A 26,214-nucleotide genomic window follows, 5' to 3' on the forward strand; every position below is an offset into this window, starting at 1 on the left:
TATTTAAAAAATATTATTGTCTTAAAAAGCGTTTGCAAATCTAAGGGGAAAATAAATTAATCGAAAAGATTGGTAAGATTTGTAATTTATTGTACAAAATACACTTTTTTACATTACGAGTATACATATGAAAATACTAACATACATTCATCTTTATATTATGTTTATTTACGCTAATAAATTTCACCCTACATTGTGCGTCATTCTAAGTCGTTTACTATCTCATTCCTTATGACTTACAGGGTTTACAATCTTTCCATTGTACAAAAACACATTTCCAGGACCAACGATGTAAAACAAAAACGGATGATCTGCCTTAAAACTTGGATTTGATTGAGGTAAACCATCGACTTCCGGGTTTGCTGATGTATGATTTGTTGGCTTAGGTTTAGTTGGATTGGTTTGATGGTTTTTGGTCTTATATATTATTTCGTCGCCACCTCCAGCCAAAAAGTCTGAAAACATCAATAATAAAACCATTTATAATTTTTTCGCATTAGAATTAATAAATATTTTGAGTAGGGTAAAAATGAGAGAGCTAGCACCACCGTGTTATTAAACGGCTGAGAGAACTGGCACGGGGAGAACGTACATGGGTGAGAGAGCTGGCACGGTGAGAGAGCTGGCACACGGTGTCGAAAGTTTCCGTCGGCGTGTCGGGGTGGACGGTTGAGAGAGCTGGCACCGCGGAGGCTGGCACACGGGAAAGGTGTCGGAGGTGTGTCGGTTTGGAAGGGTGTTTGTTACCTGATGTCGGGCGTACGACAAGATGTATTATAAATATTTTTATTTAAAACTCGATTTTTAAGGTGGTAACGTTTGACTGACAAACGCTTCTCGCTTCTGCCATTTAGTGTTGAGTGTAGATAGTTTTCCAAATGTGTGGAGTAAATAGAATGTTAAATTGTTAGCCTTATGTAAGAAATAATGGATAAATAATAATATCTTAATAAATTAATTTAAAAACACTTATGGTGGACTTAAAAGCGCTTTTATGGCATGTCATTTAACGATGACGTTGTTTACCATGAAAACAATTTGTTTAATAAGGATATTTGTACATTTATATCTGAAATTCATTTATATCATAAAACTACTGTTTGTATATTTAAATAAATATTTAGCGCTGAGCTGATAATTATCCTTGATGATGCAAGGCTTATCGTGGCGTGCAAAAACTCTTGATAGGGATTATCATGGATGCAGCATTAGTTTATCAAAATATCAAAACATAATAATTTGCGTAACCATTACAAAGTGCAGCGTTGCAGCGTGTGTGTTTAATGACTTCCGACTGATAACGTAAATACCACGTGTGGAGGTTAAGGTCAAAGACGTCATATCTTATCAGTATATATATAGATATATAATTCGCGCACACAAAATCATTATCATCATGTCTTCCTCCAACGCGCTGACCACACCCTCCACCTGGGACGTTTCCATCGTCGAGGGATCAGGCCTGGAGAGTCTTGAAGACCTCTACATTATCTTGAAGGCAGTGTTCCCTCAACCTAATGTTCAGGTAGGAAAAAAATAAAAATATTATTGATAAAAAACTTTAGATTTATAAACGTTATACTTTATATCTTTAAAATGTTTTCAACCAAATTCACCTAAGATTCAATAGTGATGATATGTTATATCACTATCTGATAAATACACTGTATATTAAACTTATTTGCAAGTAATAATACCCTAAATTAAATAATCATACTTATGAATTAAATTATCAATGTCAATTTCTATTTTTATATCTACATTTTGAATTATGATTATTTCAAAAATGATTGCCCAAAAAACTAAATTGTCATTGTATGGAACAAGAAGGCTTTAATTTATCGTTTCATGTTCATCATTATTTTCTTTGTTAATTAATGTTTAGGTTGATTAATTATTTTTTTACCTATAAATTAAACTTATGACTAAACCTATAACTAAACTTTGATATATTTCTAGATAAGGTACAGAAGATAACAGCACTTAATTTATTTTAACACACGTTTAAAAAATATTATAAATTAATTTTATTTTACATGTTTGTTTAAGTTTGAACGGAGGGATGACCAAACATACAGAGTACGGCTGCCGTATTGTGTGAAGCTCACATCGCTCCAGGCCAGGTTTGGGGAGTATGCTGGGGCAGTGACAATAATCTCCGCTGCGGCAGACCTCACGTTGGCTCAAACCAGACGCCTGGCTGAGCTGCGCTCGAAGATCATCAATAGTAAGAGATAGTGAAAAACCATCAATTACTATAGTACAATTCATCGTAGGGACTAGCCAATTATAGAAAAATACATTTTATAATTTGAATAAGAAATACTCCATATCATTGTCAAATATAAATTACTATTCTATTGTAATCTGTTAACGATGCAAAACTATCTTGCAACGATTAAACTCAAATTTTGTAAACCATGTAATACGTGGTACAGAGAATCTGACAATCACCCTGCAAGTAACACTCATTTAAAAAATACATTGGGCTATTTGCCAATTATTGAGACCGAGTCTGCTGCAAAATGTAGGCTTAAAACCTATTACTTAACAAATGGTGAAGGATACATCGATATAGGTAATTTTTTAAAATATCACACGAAACCTTTGATTATTTCAAAAATTCAAGAACACCTTCTTAAGTCGAAAACTCTGAAATGTAATATTATTTTAAAATGTATCTATGCAAGAACTGAAGGAGAAGAAGATGAAATCAAAGAACTGTCATTTAAGACTGCAAACGAGCCCATACTACTAGGTACAGATCTAAACACGTATTGTAAAAACGCTTTTGATAAACTTTTAACAGAACAATCAGAACACCAAGGTAAAGGTTCAGGATGGAGTCTAAAGAGTATTATAGGGCTGGAACTAAGAATTAATAAATACTATCCATTAAGAGGATGTAAACATATATCCTTACCAGCTTTCATTGCAAACAAGAAAGCTGTTGTAAATGTAAAGAATCAGGATGATTATTGCTTCAAGTATAGTATATGGGCGAAAAATGTACCTCGTAATCCACAAAGAGTCCGCAATTATATTGATAATGCAGAAATGAATGCAGCGTATGACTGGGACTGTATTAACTATCCTGTAAAACTTAAGTCAATACCTAAATTTGAACAGATAAACAATATGTCTATAAATATATTTGGAATAGAAAAGAAACACAATAGTGAGGAATATATTGTATATCCTATTAAAGTAACAAAACAAGAAAAAGATGATCACCGTGATTTATTACTATTGAAAAATGAAACAACATCTCACTATGTGTGGATTAAAAACTTTGATAAATTAGTAAGCGCGCAAACCTCTAACCACAACGGAAGAAAATTTGTTTGTAAATCATGTTTAATCCATTTTAATGATAAACCTACCTTCGATGTACATAAACAGCTATGTAACAATCATGAACCTGTTGCTGTAGAAATGCCTAATGAAGATAATTGTAAACTTAAATTTAAAAATTTCAAACACCAACAACAAGTCCCGTACATTGTATATGCTGATTTTGAAAGTATATTAATACAAAAAAGTCCATGTAATAATTGCAATTCTTTTACCTGTAAAAATCCCAATGAATGTTGTATTAACTGTTTCCGAGTCAACTGTAAAAATTTGAATCAATGCTGTTTGAACTGTAAAAGACCGAATTGTAAGAACTCCCACACCTGCAAAACTAAACATGCTACGCAAAATCAATCTACCTCTTCAACTGTTGACTATCAAAAGCACTACCCATCAAGTTTTTGTTATTATGTTGTTTCAAGTAATGGTGAAAAATCAGAACCAGTCCTTTTTCGCGGAGAAAATGCTGTGAAGGTATTTTGCCAAAAGATCAGAGATGAAGCTCTTAAAGTGTACGAGACGTACAAAAATAAGTTGCCTATGGAGTTAACGGATGAAGAAGTGGACATGTTTGAACGTTCATCTTGCTGTCACATATGTGAAGAACAGTTTACTGCTGATAATTTAAGGGTTAGAGATCACGACCCTAATACAGGGAAATTTAGAGGTGCAAGTCATTCAAATTGTAACTTGTCATATCAAAATCCACACTTTTTGCCCGTAGTCTTGCACAATATGTCAAATTATGACCTCCATTTTATTATTAAAAGTCTCGATTATGATGAAATGGAAATAAAGGTAATCCCTAATACAGAAGAACGGTATATCTCTTTATCAAAGAAAGTTGCTGCTAGATTTGAAATTCGTTTTCTTGATTCGTACAAATTTATGTCTAGAAGTCTTGATGAACTAGTCAAAAATCTTGACAAAAATCAATTCAATGAAACACTTTCTTATTTCGGTTATGATAAACTTAATATTGTTACAAAAAAAGGCTGTTTTCCCTACGAATACATAGATGGCTGGGAAAAATTTAATGAGACTAGCTTGCCTTCTATTGATCAGTTTTACAGCTCTCTAAATAAGTCAGAAGTTGCTGTAGAAGATTATAATAGGGCTGTTGAGGTTTGGAACAAATTTAACTGTCAAACCTTAGGAGAATTTTCTGATATCTACCTTAAGACTGATGTGTTACTATTAAGCGATGTATTTGAAAATTTCCGAAAAGTTTGTAAATCCAATTATGGTTTGGACCCAGGTTGGTATTTCACAGCTCCTGGCCTTTCGTTCGACGCGTGTCTTAAATTGACTAAAGTTGAAATCGATTTGTTAACAAGCTATGAACAGTACATGTTCATAGAAGCTGGTATTCGTGGTGGTATTTCTATGTGCACTAAACGTTACTGCGAGGCATCAAATAAGTATTTAGTTTCAGAAACAAATCTTGACTCGGAATCACAACCTGGTGTCAAACCTATGGATCAGGGACTCTGGACAGTTGATAATTCAAACTTTATATTATTCCTAGATATAAATAACCTTTATGGGGCTGCAATGGGAGAAAGTTTACCGTTAAAGGACTTTAAATGGTTAACCCCTGTTGAAATTGATGAAGTAAAAAATAAAATTAATGATATTGGTGAAAATGATGAAGTAGGGTTTATACTTGAGGTAGATCTAGATTATCCGGCACATCTACATGAACAACACAACGACTTACCATTTTGCGCCCAAAGAAAAGTACCACCAGGTAGTAAACATTCAAAATTGTTAACAACTTTAGAACCTAAACGTAATTACATAATTCACAGCCAAGCGTTAAAACAGGCCGTAGAGCATGGATTGGTTTTGGTTAAAATCCATAGAGGTATGAAATTTGTTCAGTCTAAGTGGTTGTATGGATACATCGAAAAAAACACAACATTTAGAAAAAATGCGCAAAATGAGTTTGAAAAGGAGTTTTTCAAACTCATGAACAATTCGGTTTATGGCAAATGTATGGAAAACGTAAGAAACAGAATGAATATGGAAATAGTTTGTAGCACTAAAAGGCTCGATAAGCTTATTGCTAAGCCTAATTTTCGTGATAGAACTATATTTACAGAAAAACTGATAGCAGTTCATCTAAATAAAACTAAAGTAAATTTTAACAAACCCATTGCAGTAGGTATGGCTATTCTTGAACTAAGCAAAATCGTAATGTATAGATATTTTTATGATATTTTTCCTCGTGTATTTGGTCAAGGAAATGTAGAACTATTATATACAGATACGGATAGTTACCTTATAAATGTAAACTCAGTTGACGTATATGAGCAAATCAAGGAGAATATACATTACTTTGACACTAGTGAGTACCCAATAACACACGCTTGTTTCTCTCTCGATAATAAGAAAAGACTTGGTGTTATGAAAGATGAAACTTTATCAGTTCCCCTAAAGAAATTCATTGGTCTTAGGACAAAGCTATATACTACTCTTAGTAAGAATTATGATTGTAAGAAACGTGCTAAGGGTGTAAAGAAAAGTGTTGTTAAAAATGAAATAACTTTTCAGGACTACGAGAGAGCTTTGTTTTGTAATCAAAACCAGTACAAAGAAATGAATATAATTAGGAGTAGGAAACATGATGTATACACAACGAAAGTACGAAAACTAGCGTTATCGTCTCATGATGATAAAAGATTTGTATTAAATGATAATATCCATACCATGGCATATGGCCATTACAAACTAATTGAGAATAAAAAAAGGAAAATTGATTTACACAAAGAACTGATTGCAAAAAAAGCTAAAATGACCAATGATTCTTGTTAAGCTCAAATTATTTGTTAGATTTGTATGTAAGTTAATTTAGTTTTTTACTTTTCAGATAATGTTTTTTTGGAAACTGTACCGGTCAGGTACGAACAACTTTCTGTTGACGAGGGCTTCCTTAATATGCCTGAATACGAGAACATGGTCGGGTTGCTATACCTCTGCACGCATTTTTCCCTTCCTGTATTTACACTATAACCTTAAATCCTGGAGAAAGAAAAACCATATCTGCGGGTATAAAAATTAGAATACCTGAAGGTTATGAAGGACAAATTCGACCGGTAGCATGGCAAGCGGAAACTTTCGGGGTGACAGTTTTAGACTCTCCAGCGTCTATTGACTCCAACCATACAGACGTAGTCAGGGTTAACCTAATAAATCATGGAAACGAGCCGTTCAGCATTAATTACTGTAGTCACATCGCAGATCTTGTCCTAATAAAGGTTGCTAGGGTGTGTTGGGTCTTAAACGGTGGTTCCGAAGATCACGATGATCCGGACTGTAAATTAGAGGAAATAATTGTTGACAATCATGTGTCTGTCATTGTAAGAAGGGACATTATCTAGTTACAAATAAATCAAGTAATTTGAGCTTTACAGTAAATTTATGTAAATAGTGGAATAATAGAAAGTATTATGACTGTAATGAAAAAAACTGTAAACTTAACTTATCTATTTAGTTTGATTGTTTATGTTTTTAATTACTGTAACCATTGAATCTTCAAATTAATACATAGATTTTTTTTCATAATTTTGTAAGTGTAACAATTATATTTGACATTTGTTATGTATATTTGTAATTTTGATATGTTTGTAAATAAATATAAATTATTTTGACATACAATCTGTGTTCAGTGTTATTTATTACCTACCTTGTTTCAGATTAATTTATCTCCCTTTCATTTATCTGATATAAATATATATTTATACACAATTAAATATTACGTCATGAATAAAAACATAGTTATATCAATCAAAATAAGAGAATAGCATCATTTGATGTTTGACTTTCAAGACGATGAAACCAAGTATCGACAAGTTTGGAGGTTATATAGGTTTTACTTCCAAAGAAAACGTTGTAGTAGGACCTTCAGGAATAGGTTTCAAGCTAACTGATAAACAAAATTTTAATATTGAAAACAAAAGGTTAACAAACGTAGGGGAAGCTGTCGATTCTAGTGATGCCGTTACTTTAAATTATATTTCATCAAAATGTCTATTGTTAGAGGATAAACAAGTTAATTTAAGAAAGAGAAAAATTGTTAATGTCAATGATCCTGAATCAGACATGGATGTTGTTAATAAGAGGTACTTTCAAAATAGTATGGACAAAGAACTACGAGATACTATTAAGTTTGATAGAAAGAAATTTATTATTGATTGCGAAAATCATAATATTAAAAATATATCAAACCCTGTAGATGGAAAAGATGCAATATCTCTCGATTATTTCAAAAGCAATACTTTAATGTATGAAAATGGCAATTTTAATGCTAAAAGAATGAGAAATAACAATATTGGAGATCCTACCGAGTTAACGGATGTAGTTTCTAAACAATACATCGAAAATTATGTTAATTCACAGATTAATTTAAAATGTGTGACTTTTGGTATCAATGATGAAATTAATATGAAGAATAAACGATTGAGCTTTTTTAAAATTGAAAAAGATCCAACCGATGACTCTGATGCAATAAATAAACTTTATCTAGATAAAGAATTAGTTAGGGTAAATCAAATAATTAGCAAGACGGTGGAATCCTTCATTAAACCAGAAAAAGGAGAATTAAACTTTAAAAAGTTTATAATTAATATAAATGAAGCCATAAATAATTATTCTCCCATTACTTTAGGTCAGGCAAGAACACTCATGCAGAAGTATTTATACATTGATGACAAAAGTGAAGTAAATATCAATAATTCAATAATAACAAATGTCAAAAAGCCAATTGAAAGACATGATGTTGCAAACAAAGAATATGTAGATGAAACAGTACGAAGCAACAATACAACTTTAGTTGAAGTGGTACTGAGGGAAATGATAAAGGATTATATTAAACCTGATATGAATGGTGTCATAGATTTAAAAAAGTATAATATTCAATTGGTTGTCAAAGCGAGCGAGAATGAAAATTCACCTGTGACTCGTAAACAATTAGATGCTTTCAAAAACAGGATAAACTCTGATATGTCACGTATTGATGAAAAGCTTAAGGTTTTTTATCCAGCTTCTTCGTTGACTGCAAGGTCCCGAAATAGAGAAGGTAAGCCCATATCAGATGTCATGAGTGCAATGATAAATGACTTAGCTTATCTTAGGTCTGAAATAAAAACCTTGAAAGAAAGTAAATCAACAGAAGATGATGATAAAGACGACTTTTGGGATAGGGTAGGTAAGTTGAATAGCAAGTAGGACTGGTCATCAGTATGGTTCTGAGCTTCAAACGAGGTGGAGGTCTAATTAATAAGCTTATTGATAACCTACCTTTTGAGGCACATCTGTTGGGTGGATACCAATTTTGTGGGGCTGGTACTAAATTGGAGAAACGTCTGGCAAGGGGCGACAAAGGGATCAATCCACTTGATAGTTACTGCAAGGAACACGATATAGCATACGCTCAGAACAAGGATTTAACGAGTAGACACAAAGCTGACAGGCTGCTGGCCGATAGGGCGTGGACGAGAGTATCGGCTCCGGACGCTAAACTCGGTGAAAAGGTAAACGCTTTTTTAGTAACGAACGCTATGAAAGCAAAACTTAAACTCGGTGCTGGTATGAAGAAATCGAAGTCAGAAAGTGTTACAAAGAAAAGGCAGAAAAGGAGTCCGAAACATGACAGTAAGAATGGAAATACACAGAAGAAACACCTCAAGGATGCTATACTGGCGGCTAAAAACGAACTTAAAAAGAGTAAAAGCAAAGAACTTAAGGTATTGGTTCCTGCAGCGTTGAAAGCTGCAAGAAATGCGATGAGGGGTGGTAAAAAGGATCAAATAAAAAAACCTAGAATCATACCCATACCCAAATCTGGAGGAGCGTTACCGTTCCTGTTGCCATTATTTGCCGGACTGTCTGCCATCGGAAGTCTGGCCGGCGGAGCTACCTCAGTGTATAAAGCCATAAACGAAGTTAACAGAGCAAGAAAGGAAAATGTAAGTGACGTTAAGATTAAAACAGGAAAAGGATTGTATTTGAGACCATACAAACAAGGGATGGGTATTTTTTTAGATCAAACGCACTAACCAATCTGGATTTGGAAAGGTATTCTAAACGATTGAAAATACCTTACTTTAGAGGAGTATTCTCTAAGGATAAACTGCCTTTGCATCCATGGAATAAAGAAGCGATAATCATAAACTTAGACGATGATGATGGGCCCGGGACTCATTGGGTCGCTTTACGTAAAGATGGATCACATGCAAAGTATTACGACAGTTTTGGGAACCTCAAACCACCAATGGAAGTTATACATGATTTAAAAAACTGTATTATTTTGTATAACTATGTTAGGGATCAAAATTTTAACACTGAAATATGTGGACAGTTGTGTTTGAAATTTCTGTCTGATTGTAATTAAAATATTCTCCAATAACTATCTCAGTCATTATTTGACCATCGTACAAGCAACATGTCTCACCTATTTGTAATTTCGGGAAATAGTTCACTCTTAAGCTGTGAAATATTCCCCAAAATTGAACTAGAAAATGATCGAGATTACGTGTTAGGGTTCATCAATTTTGAAACATTTAATTCAATTCCAAATGTTGAGGAAGGGTGTAATATGTTTTATTATCTTACCGATAAAAATGAAGAGGTGGGTATAGAAATACCTACTGGATCATATGAAGTTAAAGATTTGCAAAAGTATTTACGAAAGGTTCTTGGAGATAAGAGAGGTGAAACAGAAACTGACATCGATACTAGCTTATCATACAAAAATGCGTATCCCATTAATCATGATGTACTGATAACAATTCAACCAAACAATAATACGTTAAAAAGTGAGATAAAGTGTTCCAAAGACATCGACTTCACTCCTTCAGACTCAATAGGTCCTTTATTAGGTTTCAAAAATAGAAAATTAAACAAGTTTTTCACTCATGTGTCGGATGGAACGGTAAACGTCTTAAAAGTCAATACTATAAACGTGGAGTGTAATATAATTACGTCTTCGTTTGTAAATAGTAATCCAAGTCATGTGATACATACATTCTTTCCCACTGTTCCACCAGGATTTAAAATAGTTGAAACTCCCGCCAATATAATCTATCTTCCAATCAACACAAGGACGATTGATAACATATCCCTTAAAATAACTGATCAAAATGGTAAACCTATCAATTTCCGTGAAGAAACCATCACAGTAACATTACATCTTAAACGTTTGTAATCATGCCTATGATCTTCACCCCAGTTAAGAACATACCGTATTTGAAAACCGTGAACATTTCTACACCGGACACCGTGAAGAGAGGTTCTCTTTCTAAGAGTAATAGAGACTTTTTAGTATCATTAGGCTTAAAAATTAAACATGGCTGGTAGTATATTACAAGTAAGAGAGCAAATTTACTTTGACGAATCGATAAATAAAATAGAAGTACACGCACATCAACCATATGCTAATTCTTCATTCAACAATAATGATGAAATTAGAATACCAATCCAACATCAAGATATCTATACGTATCCCTGCAACAGTACTCTCTACATCGAGGGGGTGGTTAAATCAACAAATACAAAATTCATTAATAACGGATATGCTTATTTATTTGATGAAATACGATACGAAATCGGTGGAGTTGAAATAGATAGGGTGAAAAACGTTGGAATTACAAGTACAATGAAAGGTTATCTGTCTTTTAATGATAGTGACATTAAAATGTTAACTAATGCAGGCTGGACGAGTGAAAAAGGTAGTTTATTGACTCTCAAAGAAGACAGTACAAATAAAGGTACTTTCTATTTTAATGTCTGCATTCCTCTTAAGATTTTAATTGGGTTCGCTGAGGATTATAATAAAATTATATTAAACGTTAAACAGGAACTTATACTTATAAGATCAAGAACTGACCTAAATGCTATGCTTGGTGAGGTTAAGACTGAAACAGGAGCTGCAGGTACAAGTACAAGTATCGAGCCAACGATGGACATTAACATCAAGAAAATTCAATGGAGAGTTCCCTACGTATTCCCATCAGATCAAGAAAAACTATCTTTACTCAAAGTTATTGAAAAAAATCAATCAATTTTCATCAATTTTAGAACATGGGAGCTTTATGAATATCCTTTATTACCACAATCAAATAGACAGACATGGAATGTAAAAACATCAACTCAGTTGGAAAAACCACGATATGTTGTATTAGCATTTCAAACGGACAGATCAAACAATATCAAAAAAAATGTCAGCGAATTTGATATATGTGACGTTTCAAATGTAAAACTTTATTTGAATTCAGAGTGTTACCCGTATGACGATATGAACCTTGATCAGTCCAAGAATCAGCTAGCGATTCTTTATGAAATGTATGTAAAATTTCAAGAAAACTACTATTTTAAAAAGGGCGAACCCCTATTCACATATAGTGAATTTGTAACACATGCTCCGTTAATTGTAATCGATTGTTCCAGACAAAACGAATCCATAAAATCAGGACCAGTGGATATAAGATTAGAGTTTGAATCGAAAAGTACAATCGCAGCTAAAACTACAGCATATTGTTTAATATTACACGATCGTGTCGTTGAATACAACCCGATGACAAGTTTGGTAAAAAAGTTAGTATGAGGTGAAAAAAGGAAAACAAAAGGTCAGGAACAAGGTCAAGGGTTAGTAGGTTGAGATTAAACAAGTTGTAACGTGATAATTCACAATTTTTATTCCAGTTGCTAACAAGATGTCGAACAGAACAGTCGTATGTGATATCCAAGGGTTCCGTGGACTAAAAAATGAGTTCATCGTGAAGGAAGCAGCTTTTCTCACAACTTCAGGTAGTAAAGTGCAATCGATTATTTTCAAACCACCTTTTCCATATACAGCGTTACCTGAAACACAACAAAAGGTTGCAACATGGGTTAAGCAATTCTGTCATGGAATTGACTGGAATGACGGTTACACTCCATATTTCGAAATGAAGAATATTTTTAACAGGATATTAGGATCTTACGATGTTGTATTAGTCAAAGGTATGGAAAAAAAGATTTTTATTGAAAATACTTTATCGAATAAAACTGTGTCCGTGCGGGATATGGATGAAATTTGTTGTCCAAGAATCAACGATCTGAGAAAACAGATGAGCTTTAGAAAGTGTTTTTACCATTCTCGAACGACTGATCAATGTGCAAGTGAAAATGTTAGACTGTTGTTACACTGGTATATAAACAAGGTTGAAAAGAAATCCACATTATTGGAGATCGAAGACAAAACAGTTGACAAGATTGGAGAAATTATTGATAAATTCAATACGCTTGATAAATACGGTAACAGAACTTTAGCCAATTTAAAAATACAAGAAATATCTTACCTACCGAAAGAGTATTTTGTACATCACGTGTCCCCGAGTGACCTATGGCACGTGTGGGACCTTCTCCCAGATCACAAAAAAGATAAGCTAAAGGATATAATTTACTGCTATGAACATTACAACTCCTCAGGTGCGGGTACAGATCACATCGACGGAAAACCTCAGAGAAAAGAAAATTGTGCAAGATGTACGCAATCGAATTAGAGCTTTTTATTCAAAGTAATCCACAAATCGTTCAACATTTTAACGGAATATTTCACGCTGAAGGTAGAATACCTTCATACATCAACTATCCCTCATCATATATATTCAATACTGGAGACCGATGGGTAGCCGTTTACATTGACGAATTTCATCGGGGTGAATATTTTGATAGTTTCGGTTTACCTCCACCTTACAAAATATTTCTCTTCATTCAAAATGCTACTGAAAAATGGAGTTACAATCGACATCGAATACAGAGTGAATCATCAGACTACAGTGGATACTACACTTTGATGTATCTGATCCATCGATCTTCTGGGCAAGACATTGAGGGGTTTACATCATTATTTTCAGACTGCACAGACGAGGAGAAAGATAAGCGTATCGGTGATCTGTTTTCAAAAAGCTTTAATAGTTCAAAAATTAAGTCAGTAAAACTTGCTGTAGAAAAAATGAAATCTTTATATCATAGGATGGAAAATAGAACCATGTGGAAATAAAATAGTTTTCATTTATATTTTTTCGTTTATTATTTATATTCCCTTGTGTACTACTTATAAGATTACATAAGAATTTAAGAATGCCGATCAATCTCATTTCTGCATAGAACGTGGTAAGAGAAGGTTATCTCATAATAATGAAGGTGATTAATCAAAAACAAAAATTAAACATTGAAAGTTTTGATTTAAAACCGGTTGATAATAGACGAAGACATAGTGGGCTCCTTCCAAATCAAATCAGATGTTTAATTACAGGACCATCATCTTGTGGGAAAACTGCTGTGATGTTAAGCCTAATTACAGATCCTAATGGATTAAAATTTGAAAACATATATGTTTACTCAAAGTCCTTATATCAACCAAAATACCAGTTTTTGGAAAACGTTTTAAAAAATGTAAAAGGAATTGGTTATTATAAATTCTCTGAAAATGAAGAAGTAATTCAACCTTCTGAGGCTAAGAAACACTCGGTGTTTGTGTTTGATGATATAATATGTGATACGCAAAACAACGTAAGTGCATTTTTTAGTATGGGTCGACACAAAGACGTGGATTGTTTTTATCTTTGTCAATCTTATTCCAGAATTCCGAAGCAGTTAATTAGAGATAATGCTAATATGATAATTGTTTTTAAACAGGATAATAATAATCTTAAACATGTTTATAACAATCATATTAATCCCGACTTAACATTTACGGAATTTGTAGATATGTGTCAAATTTGTTGGAATAAAAAATTTGGATTTTTCGTAATCGATAAAGAAAGTGATCTGAACAATGGTAGATATCGCAATGGGTTCGATAAATTTTTTATAAGGTAATATTGTATGTGATACCACACAGTCTTCATCCAACTTCGAAAGGAAATGGATGTTAAAAAGGAGTTAATCAAAACAAGTAATACGGTAAGAAAAAAATATTTAGCACTGAAACGAGGTATTGTGGATGAAGAAGAAATATTCAAAAAGAAATTTAAACCTATCGTCGATCCTATTAGTGAAATAGTAAAAAATATTGAAGAGAAAAAGAAAAAAAAGAGTGACAAGAATTCATCAATTCTTGATAGTGAACAAACTCCGTCGTCATCACTTAAAGTTATGAATGAAAGCAAACCTTCACAAATTCAAACCAATGAATCATTATCAGAAGAATCGGATTCCAATAGTGAACATGATGAAAACGAAGAAAATTTTAACGATTATATCAATAAATCTATTAACGATAGTAAAAATGAAATGGATCATACGTATGGTGTATATTTAGGTGATAATGATGAATGGATGATTGGAAATAGTAAAATTAACTACGATCCATCTGATAGTTTCATTAAAATAAAAGGTCAAAAATTTAAACCAACAATTGGTTTGTTGGAACTTATGTTTAAGAAGAAACCAAATAAGACACTTATCACTAAAGATGATCTGAATTCTTTTAAAGATATATTACTGCTTACAAATGCTCATTTAGTGAGACATTCTGATGGAGAGAAGGTTCAAGCTACAAATACATTTAAATACAGAAACTATATAAAAAATATTTTTAAGAAAGGGAGTGGGTTAAAAACTCCCTATTTAAAATTGGATACTTATCCATGTGCTCCAGACTATGTGCATTATGATAATATAAATGAAATTGTGGACAGGCTGCGATTATTGAAATTATCAGAGATTTCAGGTAATACTAGTCACAATAACGAAGTTATAAATATAATATCAGAGCTCAGAGATAAAGGAGTTATAGAGTAACTAATATTATGGGTATAAAAGAAGATATTGCTAACGAGTTACATAAGTCGGTAAGAAAGAATTTTCCTCGACGAAAGGTAGTTGTGAAAGGGTTTGACGACCTTTGGCAGTGTGATTTAATTGATATGACAAAATATTACAAGGTCAATAAGGGATTCAAGTATATAATCACAGTAATTGACGTTTTTTCAAAATATGCTTGGTCAAGACCTCTCAAAACTAAAACCAGTAAAGAGGTTACTTTTGCAATGGAAAACATATTAAAACAGGGAAGGGTTCCAAAAAATTTACAATCCGATTTAGGAACAGAATTCTACAATTCCGAGTTTAAAAAGTTGATGGGTGATTATAAAATTAACCACTATTCTACCTACAGCATTTTAAAGTCGAGCGTGGCAGAAAGATTTAATCGCACGTTAAAAAATTTTATGTGGAAAAAATTTACAATTAATGGTACTTACAATTGGATCGACATACTAGACCAACTAATGGACTTCTACAATACAAAGAAACATTCGACTATAAAAATGAAGCCGTGTGACGTATCAAAGAAGAATGAAATGGAATTACTAAAGACCATTTATTCATATAAACAACCCAAACTACGAATGATACCTAAGTTTGAAATTAACGACTACGTCCGCATTAGCAAATATAAAGGGGAATTCGCCAAGGGATATACTCCGAATTATTCCACAGAAATATTTCGCATCACGCAAGTAGTTCCGACAGAACCCGTCACTTACAAGTTGGTAGATGCCGAGAACCAACCCATTGCCGGAGGATTCTATCAAGAAGAGCTAACTAAGGTTAAACATAAAGACGTTTACTTAGTCGAAAAGATTCTCAAGAAGAAGGATGATAAAGTGTTTGTAAAATGGCTTGGTTTTCCTTCGTCCAAAAACTCCTGGATTCAAAAAGATAATATTGTTTAACATGATATATAATAGACATTTTTTATACTGTAGTACTACTGCTTATTGTGAATAAATATATACTAAACTCAAAAACATTTCTTTTATTACATATATAAATTACAATTAAATATAGTAAAAATAAATTATCCTAATATACTTACCTTCGTCAGTCCCGAACCCGGTCCCGTGGCGTCGAAGCCCGAGACGATAACCGCTCGTCAACCTGAAACATGACCTACACAACCTACCTCGTATCGATATCAGTATAAAGACTTGCTTCAGATTGTAAACAAATAATTGGTATATAAATTAGACATCTTATCTGTTGTTTGACTCAAATGAATTGATGATGCACTCGCAGTTATCACTATCGCATGTTTTCTGCAACGTCACGATAAGCCACGATGCAAATCCATTAAGCGCTTATCTAAATACTATACAATCTGTAAATTGTTTAACTTATTTTAAAATACAACATATGTCAGTCCTAAGATTTTTTAAACAGATGAAACTAATATTTTATATATATATTTTTTTAATCACATGGTAGTTTTTAAAATATAAGTTTCGAACACAAATTCCCAAACAAAATATGTCACATATTTGTGGAAACAACCTCAACGTTAAATGATATACGAGCGCATGCCATAAAATCGCTTGCGATTCCACCATAATCGTTTTTAAATTAGTCTATATAAACATATTATTTATCCATTATTCCTTACATCAGGCTAACAATTAAACACTCTATTTACTCCACGCATTTGGAAAACTATCTACACTCAACACTAATTGACAAAAGCGACAAGCGTTTGCGAGTTAATCATCACCACCTTAAAAATCAAAATGTTAATTTAAATATTTATAATACATCTTGTCACACCTGTACCCTCCACGGTGTCAGCTCTCTCGTCCGTCCACCACGACACACCACCGACACCTTTCCCGTGTGCCAGCCTCCGCGGTGCCAGCTCTCTCAACCGTCCACCCCGACACGCCGACGGAAACTTTCGACACCGTGTGCCAGCTCTCTCACCGTGCCAGCTCTCTCACCCATGTACGTTCTCCTCGTGCCAGTTCTCTCAGCCGTTTAATAACACGGTGGTGCTAGCTCTCTCATTTTTACCCTACTATTTTGGCGTTCCTAAAAATACCAATTAAAAATACATTAATGAAAATCAGTTGTAATAACTTTTACCACCCTCATTTTTGAAAGTCAATTCTTATAAAGCACTATTAACAATCGGTTTACAGGCCTTGCACATTGAAAACCCATACGTAAATCAAGTGGGAACGGTTCAAAATAATTAATAAATAATATTTTATTTTATTAATTAAATTTGTGATATATCTTGTTGCTAAAAAATCATTTCGCGTAAATAATTGAATTCCCTGACTCTCAGATGTGACTATTCTCTCAACTAAAATACCTGGAGAAAAAAATTAGTCATTAACAGACAACAGACCTAATTACAATTAACTTATGACCAACAATTGACCTTATGAGTCAATTAAGTGAAATCCCTGGATCCATCATCCTATTTCCAAACGACTTAAAACATGACTAGTCCTTTTATTTACATTAAATTTTAATATACCTTATTTCAGAAGCATCTTTACTATTTTACAGCTAATATAACTGTTTATCGTCAAAAACTGATTTACTAATTTATATGAGTAAAAATGTATGTACAAAATAAACATTCATAAACATGATATACAAAAGTTCCGTAGGGAATAAAGGGAATATACTTTAACCATATAATTTTTTACTAATGATGGGTTATGTAAACTAGATCTTTGTAAATTGACTAGTACCATGAAGTAAATTGTAATATACTACTTACATAAAATATTACCTCACCTATGCTAGTAATTTAACTCACCTGCGCCTGACCCTGCCAATGTCCCGGTTTCGTTCACAGCTATGAAAGCTTCAATTAATACATGGGAGAGATGCATTTTGCTCCCAATCGACACATCACTAAAATCTGCCTCGTTGGTGAAAAGAGCCTTAGCTCCCATCTAAAACACAAACACATGTTACATGTTGCTTTTAAAAAACACAGCACATAACAAATTTTCAAATACTTGAAACCATAAGCTTTCTAAAGCATTTACACAGTTGGGTGCGAATTTAAAACTGACATATAGTTTGTACTTGACATATAGTAAGGTGGATTCGTAGAGGAAAAAATCTGTGCAGCGTTGTTATTGCATAAAATAAAGACATTTTTTCTTTAGCTTAAACATTGGTTAAAATATAAAGGTCAGCCGAGTATATTTTTGGACCATGAAAAAGGAACTGATTTGTTTATCAATCTAACTTCTAAAGTTATGACATGGACTAAGCCATGAAGATATCAGTTATAGTTATAGTCATTTATGCTTTTCAATGTTTTTCAGATTTACTATGATTATTTGTGACCAATATTTAAACACATTTTAACGTGTTCCCTTTCCTCCTTTTCAAACTTTAACAAACTCTTCTTCCATCAGGTTGGTGCTAGTAAACGTTTAAAAATAATATTTAATAAGAAAAGGTTGACGCATACCCTTCCCGTTGACAATTTACCGGCACACATATCATTATTATTTAAAATTTAAAGAGTTATCTTAATGCAAGAATATTGATCTGGATTATTTTATCATATTTTTATAAGATCATAAATAAGGTTTTGTAAGAAATTCTTCTATAAATTTAAGAATATATAGTCCTTTTAACTATTACGAATCTAAAATTTAAAAAAGCTACGCTACCTTGTCAAGGAACTTTAAATCTCTGTGAAAATTAAAAGCATTTGCGTTAAATTTTGGAATGGAAACCTCCATTTTCATTTCATTCAAATATTTTAAGAGGTTTTCAAGAGGCCACTCAGAGATTTTGTCCTGGAGAATAGTTAATCCTTTCTTGTAGTTGTTGGGTAGAACCATCACCATACTCCAACCTTCCTCCTGAAAATATATTTCATGTTTGTTTATGATCATTGATTGATACAATATTTATCATATAAATCAAAGAAAAAGTCCTAAAGTGTTTGTCTGTCCGGTAACGTTTAAGATCGTTGAGCCTTTTAATTGGATGGATATAATTTGTTTAGAGTCAACTATACCACATAGCTCCCCTACTGTATGATACGGAAGTTAAAAATCAAGTTGCAGAATTTAAAGATTCTTCCTAAGATTATACTGTGTGTATTCTTCCTGCATAGTGTATATTAATCCAGCACATAATCATGCATGAGTGACACCAAAAGTAACCTTAGATTTGTCAACAGGACAAAAGTTATACTTGTAGTATCAAACGTCAATAGTATTAACATTCATAACAACATTTTTTGGTGTAAATATTTATGGGATTGGGACTGTGATAGCTTTTGATTCATTCAATATTAGTAACTGTCGACGTCAGTTAATATACAAGTATGAGTTAAACTAACATACAGTGTCGTAATTATATAGTTCTGCTTCAAACACTTATTTAAAAAACTAATTGGCCTTTTAAGTCGGCCTAAAAAAAAGGAAAAATTCTTAGGAATCTTTCGTATGATCTAAGTAAAGAACTATTACAAGAATAAAAATAAAACATTTTGAAAATATAAAAAGTTCAAACTCAATTAGAAATATTCAAACGTGACATTTAGGACCTTACCTTGTAATCAATTTTTACCACTTTCGCATCAAGATTTTTATCTTCTTTATAAGCAAAGTATCCTTTCGTGTGCATCATCTTGACCTTAACCTTTTCTCCAGAAGTTAGTAAAAACTCCTCTTCTTCAGCAGGTAAAAAGCTTTTCTTCCAGGACGAATTAAATCCAGCTTTACTGAATAATTGAAGTTTAGTTGTCTTTGGCCTGGAACCTGCACATTTCAAATCACTTTATGAGTCCCTGAAGTTATTAGGGCCATATAATTATAAAAATGCTTCAGGATATATTATTGTTGAAAATAGGTTGACTAAGTTGATTAAATCCCATCGCTACAAGAACATTTGGAAACTGAACGAATTTCCCAGTTTATATTTAAACTAGTTTAGGGTAAAAGGAATAGAAAACATGGATAAAAGTCATAAACTCGTTGAGTAGGACTACTTAGATTTAGTACTATGGATAACATAGAAAGTTGAAAGTGTTGAAACAGAATTTGTAAAATTAGATAACTTGGAACAGTAAACAAAAGTGATCCTGGGTTTTAAATTGTCTTTTGGCCATTTGATGTCTACGTTAGTTATTTGTTTGTATTTGATTGTCTGCTCGTCATCAAAATTTACCAAAACCTCAAGTATAAATATCACTTGGGTTTGAAGTTTTTTTTTTTGCAAAATGTGCTGCAACATTATTTTCACAGATACTCTTGGAGAACTGAACATAACTAGTTCTTGAAAATACATATTGGTTATTTTTTATGTTGGTTAACGTGTACTATTTATTTTGTTCATAAAAATATTGAAATATAATTAAATCATACATACCAATATTATTGCAGTACTTTAGTGTAACGTCATCATCAGCACTACCAATCAGCTGCGAGGTGCCTGCAGATCCGGCTTTGAAGAATTTGTACGATGTCTCAACAAATCTTGGCGAGAGATTGAAGTTTTCTCCAGGAATCATGCATGTCCAGGTTTTGAAAGCCTCTCCCTGTGGTGGAAGAATTATAAAGTCATCGTGAGTAAATCGAGTAAGATTTAGAATTGTGGTTTGGTTTAGCAGGTAAAACCATTCACGATTGCTGGAGAGAATGTTAAACTGTTATAGGTGGAGTATAACTATATAATAACGCCTCTTAGTTAATTATCCTTCAATTTTTGTCTTGTTAGTTTATTTAAATTTCATGAATTTAATTGCTTAATCAATTTCAGCTTTTTAGCCACAGCTTGGAATTCACCAAGTGAAAAAAATAGGATAAGTGTTAACAATAAGTACGAATCATAAATATACGTATCAGTTTTTAATGCTTAATTAATCAAAGCAAGCGCATATTGAGAACTAAATAAGAAAACTATTCAATATGAAACATCTAATGAAAAATGTATTTAAACGCTACTCTGTAATAGCAATAACCCAAAAAGACAAACTTTTAGGCTTATTACTTTATAATGCCAACATTCATGTTTCTGGCCCTGAATTTTTTTCTTAAGACAATATAATAGGATTTACGCAATGTCAAATTGTCAAGATTGCTAAATTGTATCGTTCTTGTTTTAATTGTGTTTTTTACTAGTTACAAGCTTTGAGAATGTTGTCTTTGTAACGAAACATGTACTACTAAGCAACCTTGAATCGTTGAATATTTCTACGTAAAATCTATCATTGTTTTGTACATTTGTTTCGCTTACTGATTAGACTGCTAAATATTTAGCTTTTCTGGTAATACTTTTTTTGCATATGTACAAAAACTATTGTCCTCAAAGCTAACAATCGGGTTTAGCTCCGATTTCAAAACTCCTTAAATTTTTATAATCTTTAAGATACTCACAGTCAGCTGGTCCAAAAGAGATTTGTAAGATGCTGCAATTTCCTGCTTTTCTCCCTCGAGCCCTAACAAGGAGGACATATCCTTAGCTGTTTCATCCTTCGCTCCTTGGTGAAGTATTGATAATCCTAGGTGCAGGTTGAATGGGCACAGCACTGAGCTGAGCTCATTGTGGTGGGTCAATATCTTTAACAGAAGATTATGTTAATAGTTTGTACTGTCATGATAACAATATTTAAGTTTATGAAATTGTTATTTTATTCGCCACACTATTTTTAGAGAATTGATCAAGTAGAGTCAAGCTGTCAATGTAATGCTTCGAAATTAAACTTATCAGCTGTTTACCAATTTAATTGTTAATGATCAGTGGGATTAGTAGTAGTTGTCGCATCACTGTCAGTGGCAATGATGGGTTATAAAAGAAAACATAACCTATCTTAGAAGTTTTAAGTAGTGTGTGTACGCAACTAAACGACACTCGTAGTAGTTCGCAGAATTTTCTAGTCGTGTCATTAACACTATTTCTACGCCATTATTGCGTAAACTTCTATACATGTATTTCTTTTTATTTGTACTATTTGATCGGACCTAACCGTTTATATGTCAAACCGATACACCTAAGGACTAATGGCGTATACGAGAAAGAATTGTAGGTATCTTAGGCGAGTCTATTTGCATTTGTATTCGATAATTTTGTTTCCTTTTTTTCCAGTGACAAGAATAAGAAAATTGAATTATTTTAGCTACAGTGCCTTGTTTTGTAGCCTTAGTACTCGCAGTATTTCTCCGATATATTACGCCATAACGTGTGGCATCTTCAAGGATATTGTAGAAGATGCCATACATGATGAAATATTTTGGGGGAAAAAATTAATTTCTCCATGAACAAAATCTCCGAACGAAACAATGATACTAGTAAGCATTTTAAATTACTTTCAAAATAACATTTTTATCTTCGTGGCAAGATTTCTAGGTTTAGTAAACCATAATATTGTGACGAACCTAAATCGAATCATCATCTACCCCGACTAATTAGTGAATTAGTGAATTATTAGTTGGAAACTATAAGTACTAGGCTTTAGCACCTTGCAATTAAGTAAAAAAGAAAAGGTTTCTCACCTTATCGATTCTTGTTACAAACGAATTGATTGATGTGTTGACGAATTGCGAGGCGGATGCTTGAAGTGTTATAAGAAGAAGGACTGAAACAAAAAATACATTATCATATACTAGAAATCGTTATTGTTGGTTTCCCACAATTTTATAGTAGCAGAAAAACATGTTCAGCCAACTAGATTTTTTATTAAATGTTTCTTGTGTAATTATATAACTAATTTTTCCTTTACGAATTTGTGAAAACCATTTATGGACAAAAGCAGTGACATACAGAATTTATCAACGAGAGAATCATTATGTTTAAAAGCTGTTTAGTGTTCAAACTCACCTAAACAAGTGATCCCGAAACTCCTCATGATGTTTGATGGGTAAAACGATTACCAGTTCTTGACAACAATTGTCCACACAAAAATTGTTCTGCAACAGATCATTGACACTACAAATAAATATATTTTATACAAAACATAAATCTATATAATACTTAGAGGGAACTGCAATAACATTGCTATTGTTGTTTTTGTGCCATAACAGTTTATACATCTCAAATGATTGCTGATATGATTATTGTATATTTTATTTAGTCATTCACTAGTAGTTATTAACAATTTTTTTTTATTTCTTTTGCTAATTATTACACCAGAACAAATAAACACTTACTTCTTACGGATATTTATCCTAATATTTATTTGACATACCATTGTGTGTTAATAATGGCATATTTTTACGATGATCTATATGAATTATTATAAGAAACTCCTAACATCTTTATAGTTAGATTCAACCCTATTGCACCTAAACCTACTATGATATTAGTTTTTTTTTGTTTTATAAACAAAATGTCAGTTTTTCTGGGATTGTAAAATTGGATACCAACAGCAAACAACAGATTTTAGTAATTAGTAACGTCGTCTATCGTAGTTTTCTCCTATTTCGGCCTCTTTGTATCCAAAACGAACATCTGGTAAAATAACTGTTTTACATCCATTGTTTTGGTCATAAACAGAAAACCTCGTTTAATAAGCAAAGTTTTTATGCTAAGATTTCTACGAAGTTTTTATGTGGCCGTAAAACATACAAAAATATATGAAACATTATATTACTTTTCCTCCGACCATTTCTTGCTTCAGTTAGCGTTTTACATTTATTCTTGTTCAGTTATTATTAGTGTTTATATTCCGGAACTCTGAACGTTTAAAGACCTACAATTAAAAACTCCTCACTAATTATGTTTTTGAAAGTATATATTTTTATTTTGTATCTTATACTAACTATAAAGCTAAATAACGATTGAAACCAAACAAATTTGTTAGCAAAAAGTATGTTAGTTTTACCCTAAGAACTTATTATTTAACCTTATATTATCCAAACTATATCTTAAAAAATAACAAAGAATTTCATCTCAATACTTAAAACGACCACTGTGAATGGATAAGTGCTTGCAAATACAACCAAAAATCATGTTTTTTTTTAAATAACATTACAATAAATTCATAAACAATGTTAAGCCATCTTATATGTAGTTAAAATCATAATTTTGAATACGAAATACCTGTAAAGATTAAAAGACTATGTGGCAGACTTTGGATTTACTCTTAAGACATAAAATGTTTCAGTATCAATTATAATCTGTACGGGATGATAAAAACCCCTTTTAAACTTTCACAACTATAAAAAAGTTGGTTTGGTTAAAAAGAATAGATGACAGTATCCAAACAATTAAATAAAATGGTTTAGCTATTTCCAAAAACTGCAGAACGCATGTTATGGTACATACCAATCTATACGAAATGCGCAGCACACTGTGTGAGTATGACAGGAACACTGCGTTGTCAACAATATAATTAGTCAGGCCTGCGTGTGTAGCCGCGACTAATAGCGTGTTGACTAACCGTGGCCAATGGGAATAGCCGAATGAGGACACGGCACAATGACCACGTGTAGGACGTAGGTGTAGTCGTTGTAACTCTTTGATCAGTTACCGCTTCCTAGAACTAGATTATGGTCTGTATCATGGAACTTGTATATGAACTTTCGTCTAACTTGGACAGAACCGGACCTTGAACCATTGTCTAGTTCACCAGGAGGATCAGGAGACAGGTTCCATCATACATACCGTAGAGATGATTTAACAATGGCATAGCCAATATTCCTAGTTACAGCGAAGAATTAAGTTGTATTGGCAAAAGTCTTTTGTTTGTTATCGTTTACTAGAACTAAAGAAAGTTGTTGAGCATTTCCCAATAGTACACCCTACATCCCTACTTAGAGTGTATGATGTCTTGCCATTTTTTTGTATGATATCTTAAGACTAAATATCTTGCTTTTAAATTGTAGAGCTAGCAGTTATCGTTGTCACAGTACTAGCAGAGCATCCCATTTTAGTAGAAATAGATATCATTTGTAAAATGTAATTTATTTCAACAGTTGACTTACGCTTACTACGATCGTAGAATTCTACCACAACTTTCTTTCTTTTTTACTTTCTAGGTTTCTAGACCGGAATTGTACTTCAGGCTAGGTCTAAGTAATATTACTTAGTTGGTGATTTGTGGGAATTGAACCTGGTACCTAAGAGACCAAAGTCTCGCCATCTCTTCTACCACTAGACCAGCTCGCTCCCCGACTAACTATGACTATAGTGCTATTATTTTAGCTAATGATTAAATCATTTCCCAACTTTCCATCCGAAAGACTTTTCAAAGTAAAAAATAATACTTCATACCGAGGTTTTTATCAAGCTCAATCCCTGAATGCAACTGATTATAGGGCTCCCCTTCATATTTAGAGGCTGCTGGTTCAGACCCAACAGGGTTGATGATAAACTTGGATTTAATTTTCTCTGAGTTTGGGATATAATCTAGTGATGGTTATAATCAAAAGTTCAGCGTTAGGTAGTAACAAGCTGGGATATGGACCGTTCCCTCAAAAAAATCGTAAAAAATCTAAAATTTGTAAAATACACATAATACAAATGAAAATAATTTTAAATGCTTAAATCTTTTATTCGTCGGGGTAAAAGTCATATTTCCTAAATTTTCAGAAATATTTTCAATAAATAATTTTATTTTTTCCAAAATTTATTTACTAATTTGGTCGTGTTTTTTTTACTATACTATTAATAAATAATGATATTCTGTAACAGATTAATGTTAAAAATACAATCCAATTTCATCATAGAATTTACGAACAATGTCAAAAAGATGTTTTTTGAAGTTAAATAGCTTTTGTAGGCCTACCGTTATTCTGAGTATTAACACAAGAAGAAAGTACGTTGTAATATAAGCTATAGTCGTCAGGCACAAGAAACATATATAGGGTAATTTTCATCATAGACTTATCCGACAAACCTGTATCTAAAGACCTGATAAAAGAAGCTACTTCGTATTCCGACGACGCAGTTCAACCCGTCTGTTCAGGGAAACGATCAATTTCCGCAAAAAACTGTCGAGAATAGCAAAGTCTTTAAGTAATTTTAAACTAGGTACAGGAGTTAAAAATAAGTTTGTATACATTAGTTTATAAGAATGTAAAATCATTTAGTTTTGGGAATTAGGGACCTTAT

General features: G+C 32.6%; 2 protein-coding genes across 2 annotated transcripts; one reads left to right on the forward strand and one right to left on the reverse strand.

Annotated features, from left to right (window-relative positions):
- Window positions 1-164: 164 nt before the first annotated feature.
- Window positions 165-24,508, reverse strand: LOC128995174 (leukocyte elastase inhibitor-like). Its single transcript, XM_054420097.1, has 9 exons — window positions 24,427-24,508; window positions 22,981-23,069; window positions 22,656-22,738; window positions 21,540-21,722; window positions 20,533-20,701; window positions 19,714-19,922; window positions 18,822-19,016; window positions 17,948-18,086; window positions 165-455 (listed from the first exon to the last, which is right to left on the reverse strand). The coding sequence occupies exons 2-9, from the start codon at window positions 23,006-23,008 to the stop codon at window positions 223-225; spliced, it is 1,239 nt and encodes a 412-aa protein (XP_054276072.1). The 5' UTR covers window positions 23,009-23,069; window positions 24,427-24,508; the 3' UTR covers window positions 165-222.
- LOC128995175 (uncharacterized) lies at window positions 1,371-2,442 on the forward strand. Its single transcript, XM_054420098.1, has 2 exons — window positions 1,371-1,525; window positions 2,050-2,442. Exons 1-2 carry the CDS (start codon window positions 1,397-1,399, stop codon window positions 2,236-2,238), a joined length of 318 nt encoding a protein of 105 aa, XP_054276073.1. The 5' UTR covers window positions 1,371-1,396; the 3' UTR covers window positions 2,239-2,442.
- Window positions 24,509-26,214: the final 1,706 nt, after the last annotated feature.

The sequence above is a fragment of the Macrosteles quadrilineatus genome, unplaced genomic scaffold, assembly GCF_028750875.1.
Source record: "Macrosteles quadrilineatus isolate MER2022 unplaced genomic scaffold, UCM_ALF_1.0 Scaffold_5__1_contigs__length_97177068, whole genome shotgun sequence".
Taxonomy (NCBI): domain Eukaryota; kingdom Metazoa; phylum Arthropoda; class Insecta; order Hemiptera; family Cicadellidae; genus Macrosteles; species Macrosteles quadrilineatus.